Source organism: Rhinatrema bivittatum, chromosome 6, assembly GCF_901001135.1.
Source record: "Rhinatrema bivittatum chromosome 6, aRhiBiv1.1, whole genome shotgun sequence".
In the NCBI taxonomy this organism is placed as follows: Eukaryota; Metazoa; Chordata; class Amphibia; order Gymnophiona; family Rhinatrematidae; genus Rhinatrema; species Rhinatrema bivittatum.
In genome coordinates this window covers 351,854,041-351,872,645 of record NC_042620.1, presented here as the reverse complement: position 1 = coordinate 351,872,645, position 18,605 = coordinate 351,854,041, and the positions used below count along the sequence as shown (strand labels likewise).

The window sequence follows — 18,605 nt, the reverse complement described above, 5'->3', positions numbered from 1 at the left end:
TAAAAGTGTTAAATAAATAAATAAATAAATAAATAATTCCTGCTGTCCTGTGAGAACAACTGTTACAGGTAAGCAACTCTGCTTTCTCCCAGGACAAGCAGGATGGACAACTGACTCATATTTAATTTGGACCAACAGTCTACAACTTGTGCAACAGGCACAACAACTGGTGTACTATTGGGAAAAATGAGGCAGCCTGAAAATCACGGCAGATGGATGTGGAAGGAGTTGGGATTATACTGGAAATAAGTTCTTCAAGACGGATTGGCCAAATGCAGAGTCTTGATGTCCTTCCTTGTCCAGGAAGTAATGTGCTGCAAATGTGTGAAGAGAGCTCCATGTTGCAGCTTTACAGATCTCAGCAATCGGTACTGAACGATAGTGTGCTACTGACGTTGCCATGGCTCTTACTGAGTGTGCCTTCATTCGTCCCTGAAGAGGAAGGCCTGCTTTCTCAAAGCAGAATACGATACAGTCTGCTAGCCAGTTGGAGAGAGTTTGTTTGCCCACTGCAACTCCCAGTTTGTTTTTATCGAAAGAAACAGAGTTGGGTGGATTTCCTATGGACTGCGGTGCGGTCTAGGTAAAATGCAAGTGCACATTTAAAGTACAAGGTGTGTAAAATTCTCTCGCCCTGGTGAAAGTGAGGCTTTGGGAAAAAGGTGGGCAAGACTATAGACTGATTCAAGTGAAAGTCCGTTATCACCTTGGGAAGGAATTTAGGGTGAATACGGAGGACCACTCGGTCATGGAGGAACCTGGTATAGGGTGAGTATGTGACAAGTGCTTGTAACGCACTGACCCTTCGAGCAGATGTCATGGCTACTAGGAAAAGAACTTTCCATGTAAGATATTTAACATCAGAGGAGTGCAAAGGCTCAAACGGGGAACGCATGAGTCTTGTAAGTACTACGTTTAGGTCCCATTCGGTAACTGGTGGCCGTAGAGGGGGCTTAAGTTGTAGTAGGCCCCTCATAAACCGACTCACAAGGAGTTGTGCTGTTATTGGGGCATCCCCTACTCCCTTGTGGTACACTGAGATGGCACTGAGGTGTACCCGTACCGAGGAAGTCTGGAGATCAGAGTCTGAAAAGTGCCAGAGATAGTCTAATAGAGATGGAGTGGGGCAGGAAAAGGGGTCATTACCTTTTTGCGTGCACCATGTGGTAAATCTATTCCACTTAGAAAGATAGGATTTTCGTGTGGAAGGTTTTCGTGAAGCTACAAGTACTTGAGAGACCCTAGTTGAAAGGTTGAGAGGTTGAAGGATCAGGCTTTCAACATCCAGGCTGTAAGGGATAGGGTCTGAAAGTTCGGGTGGCATAACATGCCTTGGTTCTGAGTTATGAGATTGTGTGCTTTGCCCAAGCGAATTGGTTCTCGGATGGAGAGGTCGGGAAGCACAGGAAACCATACTTGTCAAGGTCAGTACGGGGCTGAGTATCATTGATCCCTTGTCCTGTTGTAGCTTCTCGAGAGAGTTTTGGCTACTGGTGGTATTGGAGAATACACGTATAGGAAGCCTGTGCTCCAGGGGCGAGCATGGCTAATGTGTTTTGTTGCCTGTGCAGGGAGCAGAATCTGTCCACTTTGTGATTCAGTTCGGATGCAAAGAGGTGGATGGTTGGTTGACCCCAGTGTTGGAAGCTTTTGCTCGCTACGTAGGGATCCAGAGACCACTCGTGGGGATGGAAACGTCGACTGAGGCGATCTGCTACTACGTTCTGTATGCCTGCCAGATAAGTGGCCCGGAGATGCATGGAGTGTGCAAGGGCCCGGGCCCAGGCCCAGATCTGTGCAGCTTCTTGGAAGAGGAGGTAAGAGCCTGTGCCTCCCTGTTTGTTCAAGTACCACATTACAACTGTGTTGTCTGTCTGTATGAGAACAGTCTTGTGTGAAAGGCAGTCCTAAAACAAATATAGAGCATAATGTATGGCTCGAAGCTCTAGGCAGTTGATCTGAAACTTTGCTTCGAGTTGTGTCCAAGTCCCTTGAGTTTGAAGGTTGTTCACATGAGCTCCCCAACCCAAGTTGGGTGTGTCCGTGGTTAAGGTCACTTGAGGAACTGGTTGCTGGAAGGGTAGACCTATCTGCAAGTTGGCTTTGTCTGTCAACCAGAGAAGTGAGAGACGCAGCTGGTCAGTCACATGGATCTGGGATGAAAGAGGTTGAGTGGCTTGGAGCCACTGAGATTTCAAAGTCCATTGAGTTATTCACATGGCTAGCCTGGCCATAGGAGTGACGTGGACCGTGGAAGACATGTGGCCCAGCAACGTGAGGAATTGATGGGCTGAGGCTGTTTTGTATGTGCGCAGAGATGTAGCCAGTTTGGAGAGAATGTCTGTGCGGTCATTGGGCAGGAAGGCCTTTGCGACTGTGGTGTCCAAATCTGCTCTGATGAAGGTAAGGAGGTGAGATGGATTCAGGTGGGATTTCTGGTAATTGATCAGAAATCCTAGCGAGTATAGAAGATTTGTAGTGAGCTTTAGAGAGTTGAGAGCTTCTTGCTTGGATCGACTCTTTATTAGCCAGTAAGGAAATACATGTACGGTGTTTCTGCGTAGATATGCAGCAGCCACTGCTAGACGCTTTGTAAACACTCGAGGTGCTGAGGCCAGACCGAATGGTAGAACTTGGTACTGAAAATGCTTGTGACCCACTATGGAGCACAGGTATTTGTGGTGATGTGGGAATATGGCAATATGTGTGTAGGCGTCCTGAAGGTCCAGAGAACACAGCCAATCTCCTTGTTGTAGTAGGGGAAGCATGGTGCCGAGAGACACCATCCTGAATTTTTCTTTTTGAAGAAATTTGTTGAGATTGTGGAGGTCTAGGATGGGGCGGAGACCGCCTGATTTTTTGGAATCAGAAAATAACGTGAGTAGAACCCTCTGCCCCTCTGCGTGAGGGGGACGGTTCACAGAAGGTTGGAAATTCTGACTCTATAAGTAATGTGTGATCTTTTCAGGCCCACAGTGGCTTGGGTGGGTACTGTGAGGAAGTTTAGATGGTAACCCTGGGCTATGATGGAAATTACCCATTGATCTGTTGTTACGAGGTGCCAGTAGTTTTGGAAATCACGCAATCGGCCTCCTATGGGTATTTGTGGGTTTGGTTTCATGGATGAGTGTCCACTGTTCTTTGGAAATGCATCAAAATCCGGAGGCTGGACCAGCTTGCGGGGCTGGCTGTACTCTGGGTGCTTTGAGTTGGCGTGTATGTCCCCCTTTGAGGGCCTCTGGCTGGTTGCGCTCTAGATGCAGGAGCTTGAGCGGTAGAATGGTCTTCTGGAGTCCCTTCTCATGCTTTTACGGGATGAGGAGGGAGCATCTGTTGTGACTGTGGACAATTGATGCAGGATCTCATGGTGGTCTTTCAACTGCGTCACTGCGTCTTGTATCTTATTGCCAAAGAGATTGTCTCCAGTCATGGGAGATCATCAAGTTTGTCTTGGAACTCAGATCTTAAGTCCGAAGCCTTTAGCCAGGCCCATCTTCTGGCACTGATTCCTGTTGCTGACAAGCAGGAAGCAGTCTCGAAGGAGTCATATGCCGCTCTTACTTCATGCTTTCCTGCCTCAAGGCCCCTGTGGATAATGGCAGTCAGGCTTTCTTGCTGTTGCTGAGGCAATTAGTCTGCAAAATCTTGGATCTGTTTCCAAAGGTATCTTTGGTACTGGGTCATATAGAGCTGGTAGGCTCTATATGGGACAACAACATGTAGCCTTGGAAAATTTTCCGACCCAGACCATCTAAGAACTTCTGGTCCTTATCAGGAGTAGCTGAGGAATGCGGACATAATCGCTTTGCCTTTTTCTGTGCAGATTCCACCACCACAGATTGATGAGGTAGCTGCGGTTTTTGAAAGCCTGGGGCATGTTGAACTAAATACGCTGCATCTGTTTTCCTATATACTGGAGGAACAGTGCTAGGATGCCCCCATAGGCTGTGTAGGAGATCCAACAGGACGTCATGTATTGGAATGGCCATAATTTCCTTGGGGGCATCAACAAACTGTAGAACCTCCAAGGTCCTCCTCCATCACTAGATTGAAGGGGATGGTCTCGGATATTTCCTTGATAGAGATGTGAATCGTGTCCTCGATCGTCTTAACGATCGATTTCGGCTGGGAGGGGGAGGGAATCGTATTGTTGCCATTTGGGTGTTTAAAGTATCGTGAAAATCGTGAGCCGGCACACTAAAACCCCCTAAAACCCACCCCCGACCCTTTAAATTAAATCCCCCACCCTCCCGAACCCCCCCAAATTCCTTCAATTACCTGGGGGTCCAGCGGCGGTCCAGAACGGCCTCCTGCAATTGAATCGTGTTGTCTTCAGCCGGCGCCATTTTTCAAAATGGCGGCGCAAAATGGCGGCGGCCATAGACCAACACGATTCGACTGCAGGAGGTCGTTCCGGACCCCCGCTGGACTTTTGGCAAGTCTTGTGGGGGTCAGGAGGCCCCCCCAAGCGGGCCAAAAGTCCCTGGGGGTCCAGCGGGGGTCCGGAAAACGATCTCCTGCCGGCGCCATTTTCCGTACGGAAAACGATTCGCGGCAGGAGATCGTTTTCCGGACCCCCGCTGGACCCCCAGGGACTTTTGGCCAGCTTGGGGGGGCCTCCTGACCCCCACAAGACTTGCCAAAAGTCCAGCGGGGGTCCGGAACGACCTCCTGCAGTCGAATCGTGTTGGTCTATGGCCGCCGCCATTTTGCGCCGCCATTTTGAAAAATGGCGCCGGCTGAAGACAACACGATTCAATTGCAGGAGGCCGTTCCGGACCGCTGCCGTTCCGGACCGCCGCTGGACCCCCAGGTAATTTAAGGCATTTGGGGGGGGGGTTCGGGAGGGTGGGGGATTTAATTTAAAGGGTCGGGGTGGGTTTTAGGGGGTTTTAGTGTGCCGGTTTTCCTGCCCTCCCCCTTCCCCCGATTTACGATTTTTTGATGATAAATCGGGGGAATTGGTATTGTATCGTGGCCCTAACGATTTTTGACGATTTAAAATATATCGGACGATATTTTAAATCGTCAAAAAACGATTCACATCCCTATTCCTTGATACAGTTGGCAAAGGAAAGATCCTCAGGAGGAGAGCACCATCTTTCCTCTGGAGAAGATGGCTCTGACAGTAAATCCTCTGAAGATGGCCATCGATGCCACTGAGACGACGGTGCCGGCACTGGGAGTGGAATCGCTTCACTGCTGGTGTTTCCCTCGGTGCTCGGTACGGTCTTTCCCCGGCACCGAGGATGATGCTACAGATGCCCTGGATGGTGTTGGTGACAGATGGTCACCGTCTCCCTGTCGTTCCCAGTGAGGTTTGTCGGTGGAAGGACTCTTACTCGCCGGTGATGACTGTGCAGAAGTCGATGCAGTTAATCTTGATTTGAAGAGAGTCTTATCCAGACTGGCACGTCTGCCCTTTGGAGTCTTTTGGGCGCATTCGGGACACCGACGCACATCGTACATCGAGCCCAAGCACAGAACACACACAGTGTGAGGGTCCGTGATGGACACTGTTTGCAGACACTCTGGGCACTTTCTAAACCCAGTTGCCATGATAAAAAGGATGCGAAACGGTCGGCCTACGGGAACCAAGTGGTAAGGTGGCAGGAACTGATCGGAGACACGGGAAAGTACTCACAGAGTGTCGGAGGAACATGAAGTGCGATGGGAGACCCCTGTTAGGGAACTTCAAGTTTTTCCGTGAGGAAAAAAGGTGAGAGAAATCTCACAGAGCTCCTAACCCACGAGGCAAACTGCAGCATGGAAAAAAAGAGACTGAAGGGAGACCTCTGTGGCCACAGGGATTATGGGATTATGGCATGCTGGGCATATTCAATGTGCCAGTCAAAGTTCTAGAAACTTTGACAAAAGTGTTCCGTGATAGGGCTCCATTTGATGACATCACCCACATGTGAGGACTACCATTCTGCTTGTCCTGGGAGAATTGGCGAAATCTAAAAATCGTTGCAGGGAGCGAAGGCCTGAAGGCTGGGGCCAGTCCCGGATACAGGCCACCTTTTCCGGGTTCATCCTGAAACCAGTGCTGGAAACAATATACCCAAAAAGGGGACAGATTCCACCTCAAAAAATGCATTTCCCCAGTTTTGCATAGATTTTGTGGGTAATCAGGCGTTGGAGGACCTGTCAGACGTCATGGCGGTGGGATTGGGGTCCATCGAGAAGATGAGAACATCGTCGAGGTAAACCACCACAGTGGTATAGAGTAGATCCCGAAAGATCTCATTCATCATTGCTTGGAATACTGTAGGGGCATTGCATAGCCTGAATGGCATTACAAGATATTCATAATGACCGTTGCAGGTATTAAAAGCGGTCTTCCACTCATCCCCTGCTTTTTGGCCACGAAGAAAAATCCTGCCCCTACCGGTGACATTGAGGGGCGATTAAACCCCCTTTTCAGATGTTCTTGTATATATTTGTCCATGGCCTCTGTTTCAGGCAGGGACAGGTGGATAAAGGTGAACCGGTAGATGTAGTATACTTGGATTTTCAGAAGGCGTTTGACAAAGTTCCTCATGCGAGGCTTCTAGGAAAAGTAAAAAGTCCACGAAAGGACATCGCCACCTATCCCATGACTTTTTAGTTTTCGTAGAAGCCTCTCATGAGGGACTTTGTCAAACGCCTTCTGAAAATCCAAATACACTACATCTACCGGTTCACCTTTATCCACATGTTTATTAACCCCTTCAAAAAATGAAGCAGATTTGTTAGGCAAGACTTCCCTTGGGTAAATCCATGTTGACTGTGTCCCATTAAATCATGTCTTTCTATATGCTCTACGATTTTGATCTTGAGAATAGATTCCACTATTTTTCCCGGCACTGAGTCAGGCTCACTGGTCTACAGTTACCAGGATCGCCCCTGGAGCCTTTATATATATTTATTTTATTTATTTATTTAAGGTCTCTTTTATACCGACATCCGTTGACACATCGCATCGGTTTACAAAAAACAAAAACATTTGGGCAGAGCCCAAATGATCCTTTATATATATAAATGATCCTTTATATTTATAAATGATCCTTTATATTTATAAATGATCTGGAATGAAATACGACAAATGAGGTAATCAAATTTGCAGACGATACAAAACTGTTCAGAGTAGTTAAATCACAAGCAGATTCTGATAAATTGCAGGAAGACCTTGTGGGACTGGAAAATTGCGCATCCAAATGGCAGATGAAATTTAATGTGGGTAAGTGCAAGGTGATGCATATAGGGAAAAATAACCCATGCTATAATTACAAAATGTTGGGTTCCATATTAGGTGCTACAACCCAAGAAAGAGATCTAGGTGTCATAGTGGATAACACATTGAAATTGTCGGTTCAATGTGCTGCGGCAGTCAAAAAGCAAACAGAATGTTGGGAATTATTAGAAAGGGAATGGTGAATAAAACGGAAAATGTCATAATGCATCTGTATCGCTCCATGGTGAGACCGCACCTTGAATACTGTGTACAATTCTGGTCGCCGCATCTCAAAAAAGATATAATTGCGATGGAGAAGGTACAGAGAAGGGCTACCAAAATGATAAGGGGAATGGAACAGCTCCCCTATGAGGAAAGACTAAAGAGGTTAGGACTTTTCAGCTTGGAGAAGAGACGGCTGAGGGGGGATATGATAGAGATGTTTAAATTCATGAGAGGTCTAGAACAGGTAGATATGAATCGGTTATTTACTGTTTCGGATAGTAGAAAGACTAGGGGGCACTCCATGAAGTTAGCATGGGGCACATTTAAAACTAATCGGAGAAAGTTCTTTTTTACTCAACGCACAATTAAACTCTGGAGTTTGTTGCCAGAGGATGTGGTTAGTGCAGTTAGTATAGCTGTGTTTAAAAAAGGATTGGATAAGTTCTTGGAGGAGAAGTCCATTACCTGCTATTAAGTTCACTTAGGGGCGGATTTTAAAACCCCTGCGCGCGCCGGCGCGCCTATTTTGCATAGGCCGCCGGCGCGCGTAAGTCCCGGGGCTTTCGAAAAGGGGAGGGAGGGGGCGTGTCCGGGGGCGTTCCCGAAATGATGCGGCGTTTCGGGGGCGTGGTGCCGGCCCGGGGGCGTGGTCGAGGCCTCCGGACCAAGTCCCCGGGACCGGAGGACGGAGCGGGGCTGCCGGCGACGCGCGCAAAGTTAAGGGGGGGGGGTTTAGATAGGGCCAGGGGGGTGGGTTAGGTAGGGGAAGGAAGGGGAAGGTGGGGGAAGGTGGGGGGAGGGCGAAAGAAAAGTTCCCTCCGAGGCCGCTCCGAAATCGGAGCGGCCTCGGAGGGAACAGGCAGGCCGCGCTGGGCTCGGCGTGCGCAGGTTGCACAAATGTGCACCCCCTTGTGCGCGCTGACCCCGGATTTTATAAGATACGCGCGGCTATGCGCGTATCTTATAAAATCTGGTGTACTTTTGTTCGCGCCGGTGGCGCGAACAAAAGTACCCACGCGCGTGGTGTTTGAAAATCTGCCCCTTAGAGAATAGCCACTGCCATTAGCAATGGTAACATGGAATAGACTTAGTTTTTCGGTACTTGCCAGGTTCTTATGGCCTGGATTGGCCACTGTTGAAAACAGAATGCTGGGCTTGATGGACCCTTGGTCTGACCCAGTATGGCATTTTCTTATGTTCTTATACACCCTTCCCTGTGGAAGAATGCTTCCAGGGACCAGGTCAATAGCGCAATCGAACACCTGGTGTTCCGGCAGGATCTCGGTGCTCTGCTTGGAGAAGACGTCAGCAAAGTTGGTATACTGCGGAGGTAGGCCCAGGGAGGTCATGGCAAGTAGCAAGGGGGGGATGTGCAACGGAACGAAGTAATTCCTGGTGACACCGAGGACCCCATTTGGTCAATTGGAGCGTCTCGCAGTCTAGAACGGGGGCATACTGCTGAAGCCAGGGTAATCAAAGGACAATAGGATGGACCGCCATTTCGATCACATGAAAGGTCAGATCTTCGTGATGCAGCATACCGGTTCGCAGGCGAATGGGAAGAGTGGTCTCTGTGATCCTCCCGGGAAGCGGGACTTTTGTCAAAGTTCTAGAAACTTTGACAAAAGTGTTCCGTGACAGGGCTCCATCTGATGATGTCACCTACTTGAGGTCTACCATTCTGCTTGTCCTGGGAGAATTGGCGAAGCCTAAAAATCGTTGCAGGGAGCGATCCTTCAAATAAAGTTTCCCCCTGCGCCAGAGTCCAGGAGGGCGAGGGTAGGAAACTCATACTTGCCCATGAGTAGGGCCACTGGGAGCACGAGTTGGGGAGTGGGCTTAGTGAAACCTAGAACTACCTCCCTGGCTGTTTCTAGGCCTGGAAGTTTCCCGGCCTTTCCGAGCAGAGGGCAAAAAAATGTCCCTTCCCAGCACAATACAGGATCAGGCCCAGAGTTCGACGGCGCTGTCTCTCCTCGGTGGACAGAGGGCTCCGTCCTAACTGCATGGGCTCCTTCTGTCAAGTGGTCCCAGACGCCGTCGAGGTCCCCACCAGGGTTTTGGAGAAGGATGGTGCCAATGGGACTGGTCTGTGGGGCACCCGTACTTCCAGTGCGCACTGCTGGAGGCGATCAATCTGGGCGGCTAGATCAATGAGCGTGACCAGCGATTCGGGGAGATCCTGGGCTGCCAGCTCGTTCTTTATACGGGAGGAAAGCCCCGCCAAGAAGATACTCCTCAGGCTGTCTTCCCGCCAGTTTAGCTTGGTGGGCTTAGTGCGGAATTCAATGGCGTAGTCCGATAAGGGGTGCGCCCCCTGGCGGAGATGGAGTATATCTGAGCTGGTGGCCCGCCGATCCGGTTTGTCAAAGGTCTGCTTAAAGATCTGAACAAAACGTTGTAGGTCCTAAGAAGGGGGTCCCCTCATTCCCATAGGGGGATGCCCAAGCCAGGGCCTTGCCATCGAGGAGAGAGAGAATGAAGGTGGTCTTCACGGCATCCGAGAGGAACTATGCAGGCTGAAGCGTGAAATGCATAAAGCACTGATTAATGAAGCCCCGGCATTGCTTGGAGTCGCCTGCAAATAGAGGAGGAACCGGTAACCGGCGAGTGGACACCATGGGTGCCTGGGAGGCAGAGGGCGTAGGTGCAGTAGAGGAGGCGTCGAGGCGAGCATTCAGGTGTTCTAAAGAGGCTGCCAACGTCTCCAGGAATTGCTGCTGCTGGATTTTCAAGGCCAGGCCTGGGATAGCCTGGAGACCGGAGAGGTCCAGCCATGGCCTCAGCAACCTGTTGCGTCGAGATGTGGACCCTTGGCCGAGGAGAGGGAGGTACTGCCTGTAGGGGCGCCCTATAGGGCAGACGTAGATGGTGGAGACCCAACTGGACCTTCACCTTTAGCAGCCCTCGCTCCCCGCAGGTTGAGCCCTTGGGTGCCTGGGCCAGCAGGACTTAGAAACGGGTCTTCTGCGAGCTGGTCTGGTGGTGTGAGACCAAGGTAGGTCAGACGGTTTGAGAGTCACGGCTGACGGCGAGCAGAATCCAAGAACAGGCAGATGTCGGGGCAGGCAGCAGACAAAAGCGGAATCCAAGGACAGGCCAGAGGTTGAGGCAGGCAATGGTCAGCAGAAACGGAGAACAGGCAGTCACAGTTGGGGCGGGCAGCAGACAAAAGCGGAATCCAAGGACAAGCCGGGTCAGGTACAAAAGGAGCAAGCCGAAGGGACAGAGGAGGAGGCAGGAACGGAGACACTGGGACCAGGAACAGGAAGACACAGAGGCTGGAAGACATGGGGCTGGAAGGCAGGAAGGAACTAGTAGCCCAAACGGAGCGAGACCTGTTGCTGAGGCAATGCTAGGGCTGCAGGGGCTGCCTTAAATAGTGTTAGCGGGGCCTTAAACATCCTGGTCCCACGGGAAGGTCTTCCGTTGTGGCTCCTTTAAGATGGGGGAGGAGCTGCGCGTGTGTCTAGAATGATGCAGCTGGCTACATGGCGGCAGCAGGGAAGGCCCTTTGCCACGCCGAAGAGAAGGCCCTGGGACAGCAGAGCGATGGTGGAGGCCTGGACCCGCACGACGGGTGAGTGTGGTCGGCTGCGGGGTGCTGTGGCCGGCCGCTGTAACACAATGATGTTACCTGTCTGCAAGGACTGAATAGATCTGCTTGTCCTTGTAGAAATAAATTTTTCACCAGTAGGATAGTGAATGCATGGAAGAGCTACCCACAGAGGAGGCCAAAATTGTGAAAGAATTTAAGAAAGCATGAGATAAAGCAAGCAGATTCTTAGCTAGGAGGACATAAAGAAAAAGCCTGAGAATTGGGTAGGATCTATGGTACTTTATCAGGAACAGGCAGACTAGATAGGCCACATGTGATTCAAATACACATTTGCAGTAGAAGACTTTATATGTCACTGACCTGGAATCCATTTGCTGAGTTGAATATAAACATTCTTTGTTGTTATTTTTCTGATCAATGTTCTGCTCATCTCCATTCATAAATATATCATGTGTCTGCATGTTTGCTGTATCATGCAATGAAGTATCTAGTGAAGATAAACACGTTGTGATCTTTGAGCCACTTTCTGAAAGCACTTTTATCTCCTGGGATAAACCATTTTCCTTATCTAAAAGAAGAAAACACATTCATATTTATTTATCTGTAGGTTTTGTTTTTACACACAAGTAAAATAACCACTAACATAGGAACTTCAGAATGAAACTTTGAAGCACTGCTACATAACCGAGCACACCACCTGCAGTCTCTCAGTACTGACTACCCAAGCCAAGATTTCATACAATTCCCCTCTTGCTTGGTGAACTATAAATACCTGGGGTTGGAATCCCCTGAACTGGAGATCTACCAATGAAAACCAAGACCTCCAAGGCCCTGGCAACCACATAACGAAATCAACTTAACAGGTGTAACTAGCAAGGACAAGGAAAATCAGTCTTTGGCAACAAACCAGGGTGGGTTTCTGAACTGATCTGTGGTATTACAGAAACGAAAATTAGCAGGTAAGAACCAATTTTCCTTTCCTAAACATACCCAGATCGTACCAAAGCAACCCTACACAGGGCGAGAACCTGAAAGAACCACTCTCAACACACTTTACCTAAGGTCGCATCCTCCGGCGCCTGAATATCCAAATGGTAATGCTTGATGAAGTATGAAGTGAGGACCACACTGCGGCCCTACATATCTCCTGAGGAGACACTGTCTGACACTCTGCTCAAGAGGCCACCTGCACTTTAGTAGAATGAGCTTTAAGGCCACTCAAGACTGAATGACCTTTAGCAATATAGGCCGAAGAAATAGCCTCTTTCATCCATTGAGCCAACATAGCCTTCGACGCTTTCTCTCTTGGTTCCACCGAACAAAAAACAAAACGATGGTCTGACCTTCTGAAAGGATTGGTAATCTTCAGGTATTTATTATTTATTTAGAGATTTTTTATATACCGCGGCACGTTACAAACATCACCTCGGTTTACAATGAACCATAACTCAGCAACAAGCTTTACAATCAATTGAGAATAGAACAAGCATATATCAAATGAGGTCAATGAAAATCGCAATAGCACAAACATATAATAGGTAGTTCAAAAGCGCACACTGAACATTCAAAAGGTGAAGATCTCGTCCCATTGCAGAGTCCCTAGACCATTCAGGGAACCCCGGTAACTCCACTGTTTGATTCACATGGAAAACAGAAACCACCTTTGACAAAAAGGAAGGCACCGTACTCAAGGACACCTTATCAGAAGAAATACGTAAGAAAGGGTCATGACAAGAAAGACCCTGAAGCTCTGAAATACGTCTGGCCGAGCAGACTGCGACTAGAAAAAACATCTTTAATGTAAGATTCTTCAAGGAGGCCCGACTCAAAGGCTCAAAATGAGACTCTCAGCACCCTCAAGACCAAGTTAAGATTCCAATCCGGACAGATCTTGCGAACCGGTGGCTTTAAATGCTTCACTCCCTTCAGGAAACGAAGGGCATCGGGATGAGAGGCCAACGGTCTGCCCCACACCTTGCCCCTGAGACAACCCAGAGCCGAAACCTGGATTCGGAGCAAACTAGAGGCCAGACAGTTAGACAGACTGTGTTGCAGGAAGGATAAAATCTGTGGAACTGAAGCCAGTAAGGGATCTATCCTCTGCTGACTGCACCAGGACTCAAAGACCTTCCACACTCTGAAATAAGCCATGGAAGTAGAGGGCCGCCTAGCCCGAAGAAGGGTAGCAATAACCGGCTCTGAATAACCCTTCATGCGCAGTCGCCGCTTCTCAAAAGCCAAGCTGCGTGACAAAAGCAATCCTCCCGATCCAAAAATATGGGGTCATGCCACAGCAACCCCTGCAGATGAACCAATCAGAGAAGGCCGTCCTCCGCCAGGCGCACCAAGTCCGCTAACCACGGACAACGTGGCCACTCTGGCACGACCAGAACCACTGGGCCTGGATGCGCTTCTATGCGACGCAGCACTCGTCCAATGAGTGGCCATGGAGGACAGACATAAAGAATCCCTGTCGGCCAAGGAAATACGAGAGCATCTAGGCCCACTGAACCGACCTCTTGTCTGCGACTGAAGAATTGTACCATCTTTGAGCTGGACCCCATCACCATGAGATTTGGTTGAGGACCCCCCCCCCCCCCCCCCCCCCCATCTGACACAAATATGTTTCCCGGCTTCCAGGGACAATTCCCACTCCCCGGGATCTAGTTGTTGTCGACTTAACAAGTCTGCCTGCACGTTGTCTACTCCCATGACACGGACGGCCACAATCTCTTTGAAGTGACTCTCTAGCCATTGCAAACAACAGTTGACCTTCTGAGCTACAATGTGATTCCTTGCTACTCCCTTGGCATTTGATGTATGGCACCGTCATCACATTGTCCAACAACACTCATACCAGTTGACCCTGAACTAGGGACAAGTACACCTCCAAAGCCCTGCACACTGCTCTCATTTCCAAGCGATTGATAGACCAAATCTTCTCCGCCATCGACCAGAGACTCTGGGCCGAGCATCCATTGCACACTGCTCCCCAATATTTGAGGCTGGCATCCGTGGTCAACACCACCCAATCCAGAACTTCGAGAGGAACTCCCTGGTCCAAATTGGGCCGCTATAGCCACCATGCCAGGCTGGCCTTGGCATCCCGCCTCAGAGGCAGGAGAACTTAATACTCCTCAGACGTCAGATTCCAGTGAGATAATGTGGACAAGTGCAAGGTCTTGCATATAGGGAAAAATAACCCTGTAGTTACACGATGCTAGGTTCCATATTAGGAGTTACCACCCAGGAATAAGATCTAAGCATCATAGTGGATAATACTTTGAAATCGTCGGCTCAGTGTGCTGCAGCAGTCAAAAAAGCAAACAGAATGTTAGGAATTATTAGGAAGGGAATGGTTAATAAAACGGAAAATGTGATAATGCATCTGTATTGCTCCATAGGGAGACCGCACCTCAAATACGGTGTATAATTCTGGTCGCCGCATCTCAAAAAAGATATAGTTGCGATGGAGAAGGTACAGAGAAGGGCGACCAAAATGATAAAGGGGATGGAACAGCTCCCCTATGACGAAAGGCTGAAGAGGTTAGAGTTGTTCAGCTTGGAGAAGAGACGGCCAAAGGGAGATATGATAGAGGTCTTTAAAATTATGAGAGGTCTTGAACGAGTAGATGTGAATCGGTTATTTACACTTTCAGATAATAGAAGGACTAGGAGACAGTCCATGAATTTAGCAAGTAGCACATTTAAGACTAATCGTACTCAACGCACAATTAAGCTCTGGAATTTGTTGCCAGAGGATGTGGTTAGTGCAGTTAGTGTAGCTTGGTTTAAAAAAGATTTGGATAAGTTAGTGGAGGAGAAGTCCATTAACTGCTATTAATCAAGTAATAGCCTCTGCTATTACTGGCATCAGTAGCATGGGATCTTCTTGGTGTTTGGGTACTTGCCAGGTTCTTGTGACCTGGTTTGACCTTTGCTGGAAACAGGATGCTGGGTTTGATGGACCTTTGGTCTGACCCAGCATGGCAATTTCTTATGTTCTTAATGCCCTCCTTATCGGTTACATGTGGGCAAAAGCCCATGGAACCAAGTCCAATGTCGATGCCATGGACCCCAGGACCTACAGGTAATCCCAGACCTTGGGGACTGGAAGATGCAGTAAACGGGAAACTTGCGCCTCTAACTTTGCCACTCTGTCTGCTGTGAGAAACACCTTGCCAGGTATCGAAGTGCATGCCCAGGTATTCCAGAGATTGAGAAGGAACCAGATGACTTTTGCCAGGGAGCTCAGAAGCTGTCTCACTCACTGCACCGAATGCTCGCACTCCTCCTCCGTCTTCGCCCGGATGAGCCAATCGTCCAGGTATGGATGAACCAACACCCCTTCCCGTCCAAGGTCCAAAGAGCTGTGGCCAGACTGAAGGGAAGGGCCTGAAACGGAAAGTGCTGACCCAAACCTTTGAATTGCAAAACCTTCTGGTGTTCCTTGCAGATAGGGATATGCCTATAAGCCTCTGTGAGGTCCAATGAAGGCCACAATCACTATTGCAGAGTCTCCATCCGGAATTGTGGCACCTGCAAGCTCAAGTTCCCCTTCTGCAGATCCAAGATCGCGAGGAAGGTGTGCTCTTTCTTTGGCACCACAACGTAGATGAAATACCTTCCCTGCCCCTGCTCATCCACCACCTCTTGTTTGTTTCGAGAAGAACGATGCGACTCCAGGAAGGCGTTGCTGAGAGGATGAGAAAATTCTAAGGAGTTACTGTCCCTTACCACCTTCAGCACCCACCAGTCTGAGGTAATCTTGACCCACTCCTCGTTAAATGGGACAATCTGCCCCCTACCACCATCAATGAGGAGTGGGCGCTTGTGGCCTCACTGGGAGGATTTACCAGCTCCGGTTCCTTGCCTGGAGCCACCTCTGAAGGACTGGCCAGCCCCCTCAAAAGGAACGCTGATGATTCAACGATTGCTTTTGCCCTGCGGAACAGGAGCCTCTACCAATCCGAAACCTCCTCGATTCTCTAAAACGAGGCCGAGCAGGAAAGTTCTTCTTGACGTCCTTCTTATCTTTCGGCAGCCGTCTGCCCTTTGCTTCCCGCAGGAATTTCATGAGCTGGTCCAGGTCCTCCCCAGGGAGCTTTCACCTTAAATGGAAGACTACACAACTGAGTCTTAGACCACATGTCTGCTGGCCAATTCCGGAGCCACAAGTGTCGCTGGGCCGCCACCACCAAGGCCATACTTCTGGCCATGGTGCACACCAAATCATATAAGGGGCCGCCTGTGAGGGGGATAGCACATCTGGGGACGGTTGCTACTGCGGCTTCTGGATCTAGCATAAAGAAGCAGGCTGCATCATACTAGCACATACCACCGCCCGGAGACTCAACGCTGACACCTGAAACATGTGCTTCAATTGAAGTGCCAGCTTACGATCCTGGATATCCTTGAGGGAAGCTGCCCCCGCCACTGGAATCGTAGTCTTCTTGGTCACTGAGGACACCGCCGCATCAACCCTAGGCGTTTTAAGGTGTTCTAAGTGCTCTTCCAACAGGGGATACAATTTAGCCATGGCCCTTCCAACTTTCAAGCCCACTTCTGGGGAGTCCCACTCCCGATTAATGAGCTTCTGGATCTTCTTTGGAATGGGAAAGGCACTGGGAGGACCCCACAGACCCTCAAGAACCGGGTTAACGTCCTCGTTGTCCGACTCCTCCTGAATCAGCTTAACACCCAATTCCTCCTCACCTGAGGAATAAGGGGCGGAGCTCTTCCTTCTTAAACAAATGCACCACCTGGGGGTCATCCCCATTTGCTCTGGCAGCTTCTGCAAGGTCCGGTTTTGTCCTTGCTCCCATCCAAATCTCGACTCTGGTCTGCAGCCGGGTCCCCCTCCAGATCTCTCAGGGTGGGATCCGTACACATGGCCTCTAACCTGTGATTTTCTGGTTGCACCGAGGGTACCCATGCGGACGCCCAAGGTCTCTTGGAGGTCCGGAAGGCCTGTCCCTGAACCTCCGCTTAGTGGCCTTCCTTGCCAGAAAGGCCTCATGCATCAACAAAACAAATTCTGAAGAAAAACCCCTAGGCCCTCAGCAACTCCCTCCAGGTTACTGGGCTCAGAGACTGCTCTCTCAACACCATCGTCACGATGCTGTGCCACAAGGGAGACAGGCGGAAGAGAGTCAGCACAGTCACCGGCGGTCAGAACCCCCTGATTGCGATCCCCCTCAGGAACAGCCAGATCAGGGGATCCCCAACTTGGCCCCCACCCGTGGGACCTGCGGCCTGAGAGAACCTCCGGGCTTCGGACCCTTAGCGGAGGGTCGCTCTTCCCCTGGGCACAGCCCATGCACAGAGGGAGAGGGAATTAAGGTGGGCAGACCAGGTACCGCAGGCCCTATGGTTGCACGGTTGGAGTAGAGACAGCCAGGAAAACGAATGGCTAAAAACAGCAACAGCTGCTCAAAGCCAAATTAAGCTGTGGTGTGCCAGTGCGACCGGGGTCTGAGGGAACCCCCCGCAGAAAGCCAGCAGACATCGCTCCCACTCCCTCAGCGACCCAGCACTCAGCAAAGTCATCTGCCCTGGCCCTGTACCACCAGCCAACTGTTCTGGCTGTCCCTCGCTAGCAAAATAAAATAACAGCCTTCTTTTTTTTTTTAAACAAAACCTTTACTACCCAAAAGGAAAAAGCTCTTAAAGGGATACTTTCCTGAAGGTGCCTGTGGCTGAGAGGAGGGGACCCCGGGGTACGAAGAGGGAGCCAGTCCCCTGGCTTATCAGGAGCCCCGGAATCCTTGGGTATCTACAGCCAGGGGTATCCAATCCCCCATTCGCCCAGCTCAACTCAAGGTATGGCCTTCTAAGGAACCTGGCACATCGAGGAGCAGCTCCCAATTGTCCTCCAGATCAGTCAGGACTGCAGATATGCATCTCCACCATCTGCTGGAGACAGAGAAATACTGAGGAGTTGCATGTGGCACGCTCGGTTATGTAGCAGTGCCTTAAAAGTTTTGCTCTCTGCCTCCATCTGCTGGTAGGGATGCATAAACCCACTGGTCTGGACTGATCTGGGTATGTTCAGGAATTCAGTGAATCAATTTATTTATAATTTCTAATCTTGAAATTCAAGAATAGCTGAATAGAACTGTTCAAGATTCACAAGAACCTCCTCACTGGACACCAAATGTGACCGTTCATCCCTCTCTGCCAAAGAACGTAAAAGTTTTGCCTGCTTTGCCAACAAAATCCTGTGGCTCTGTCCAGATTTTGATAGTCCAAACACAGAGATCCCCAGAGCCATCATTGCTGCTCCCCTCACCCGCAAGAAATCCTCTGCACGAGGCTCACGCTCTCACTTTTAAGAAATCTCCAGTGACAAAATTAAGATACTCCCCAACATCAACCCATCATTCAACTCACTTGAACCTTTAGCCCACCAGACTAATCAAAGCAGCCACATTTAGCATTTCCAGCTAGACTGCTCTAATGGTGAAGAGCTCCTTGACGAACAACATTATGCCAGCCATGTTAAAAAAAAAAAAAAAAAGTCATTGTTTATCCCCTCTTTAAGAAATCCTCCCTCAACCCCAAGATTTTAAACAACTATAGGGCATCTCCAGCACCCCCCCCCCC

At 49.6% G+C, this 18,605-nt stretch overlaps 1 protein-coding gene across 1 annotated transcript in view; it reads right to left on the bottom strand.

Annotated features, from left to right (window-relative positions):
• MAP7D3 (MAP7 domain containing 3) overlaps positions 1 to 18,605 on the bottom strand; it is a 948,456-nt gene that overhangs the window by 137,039 nt on the left and 792,812 nt on the right. The window contains 1 exon segment of the mRNA XM_029607816.1: positions 11,361 to 11,568. Within this exon segment, the coding sequence (XP_029463676.1) occupies positions 11,361 to 11,568 (208 nt within the window).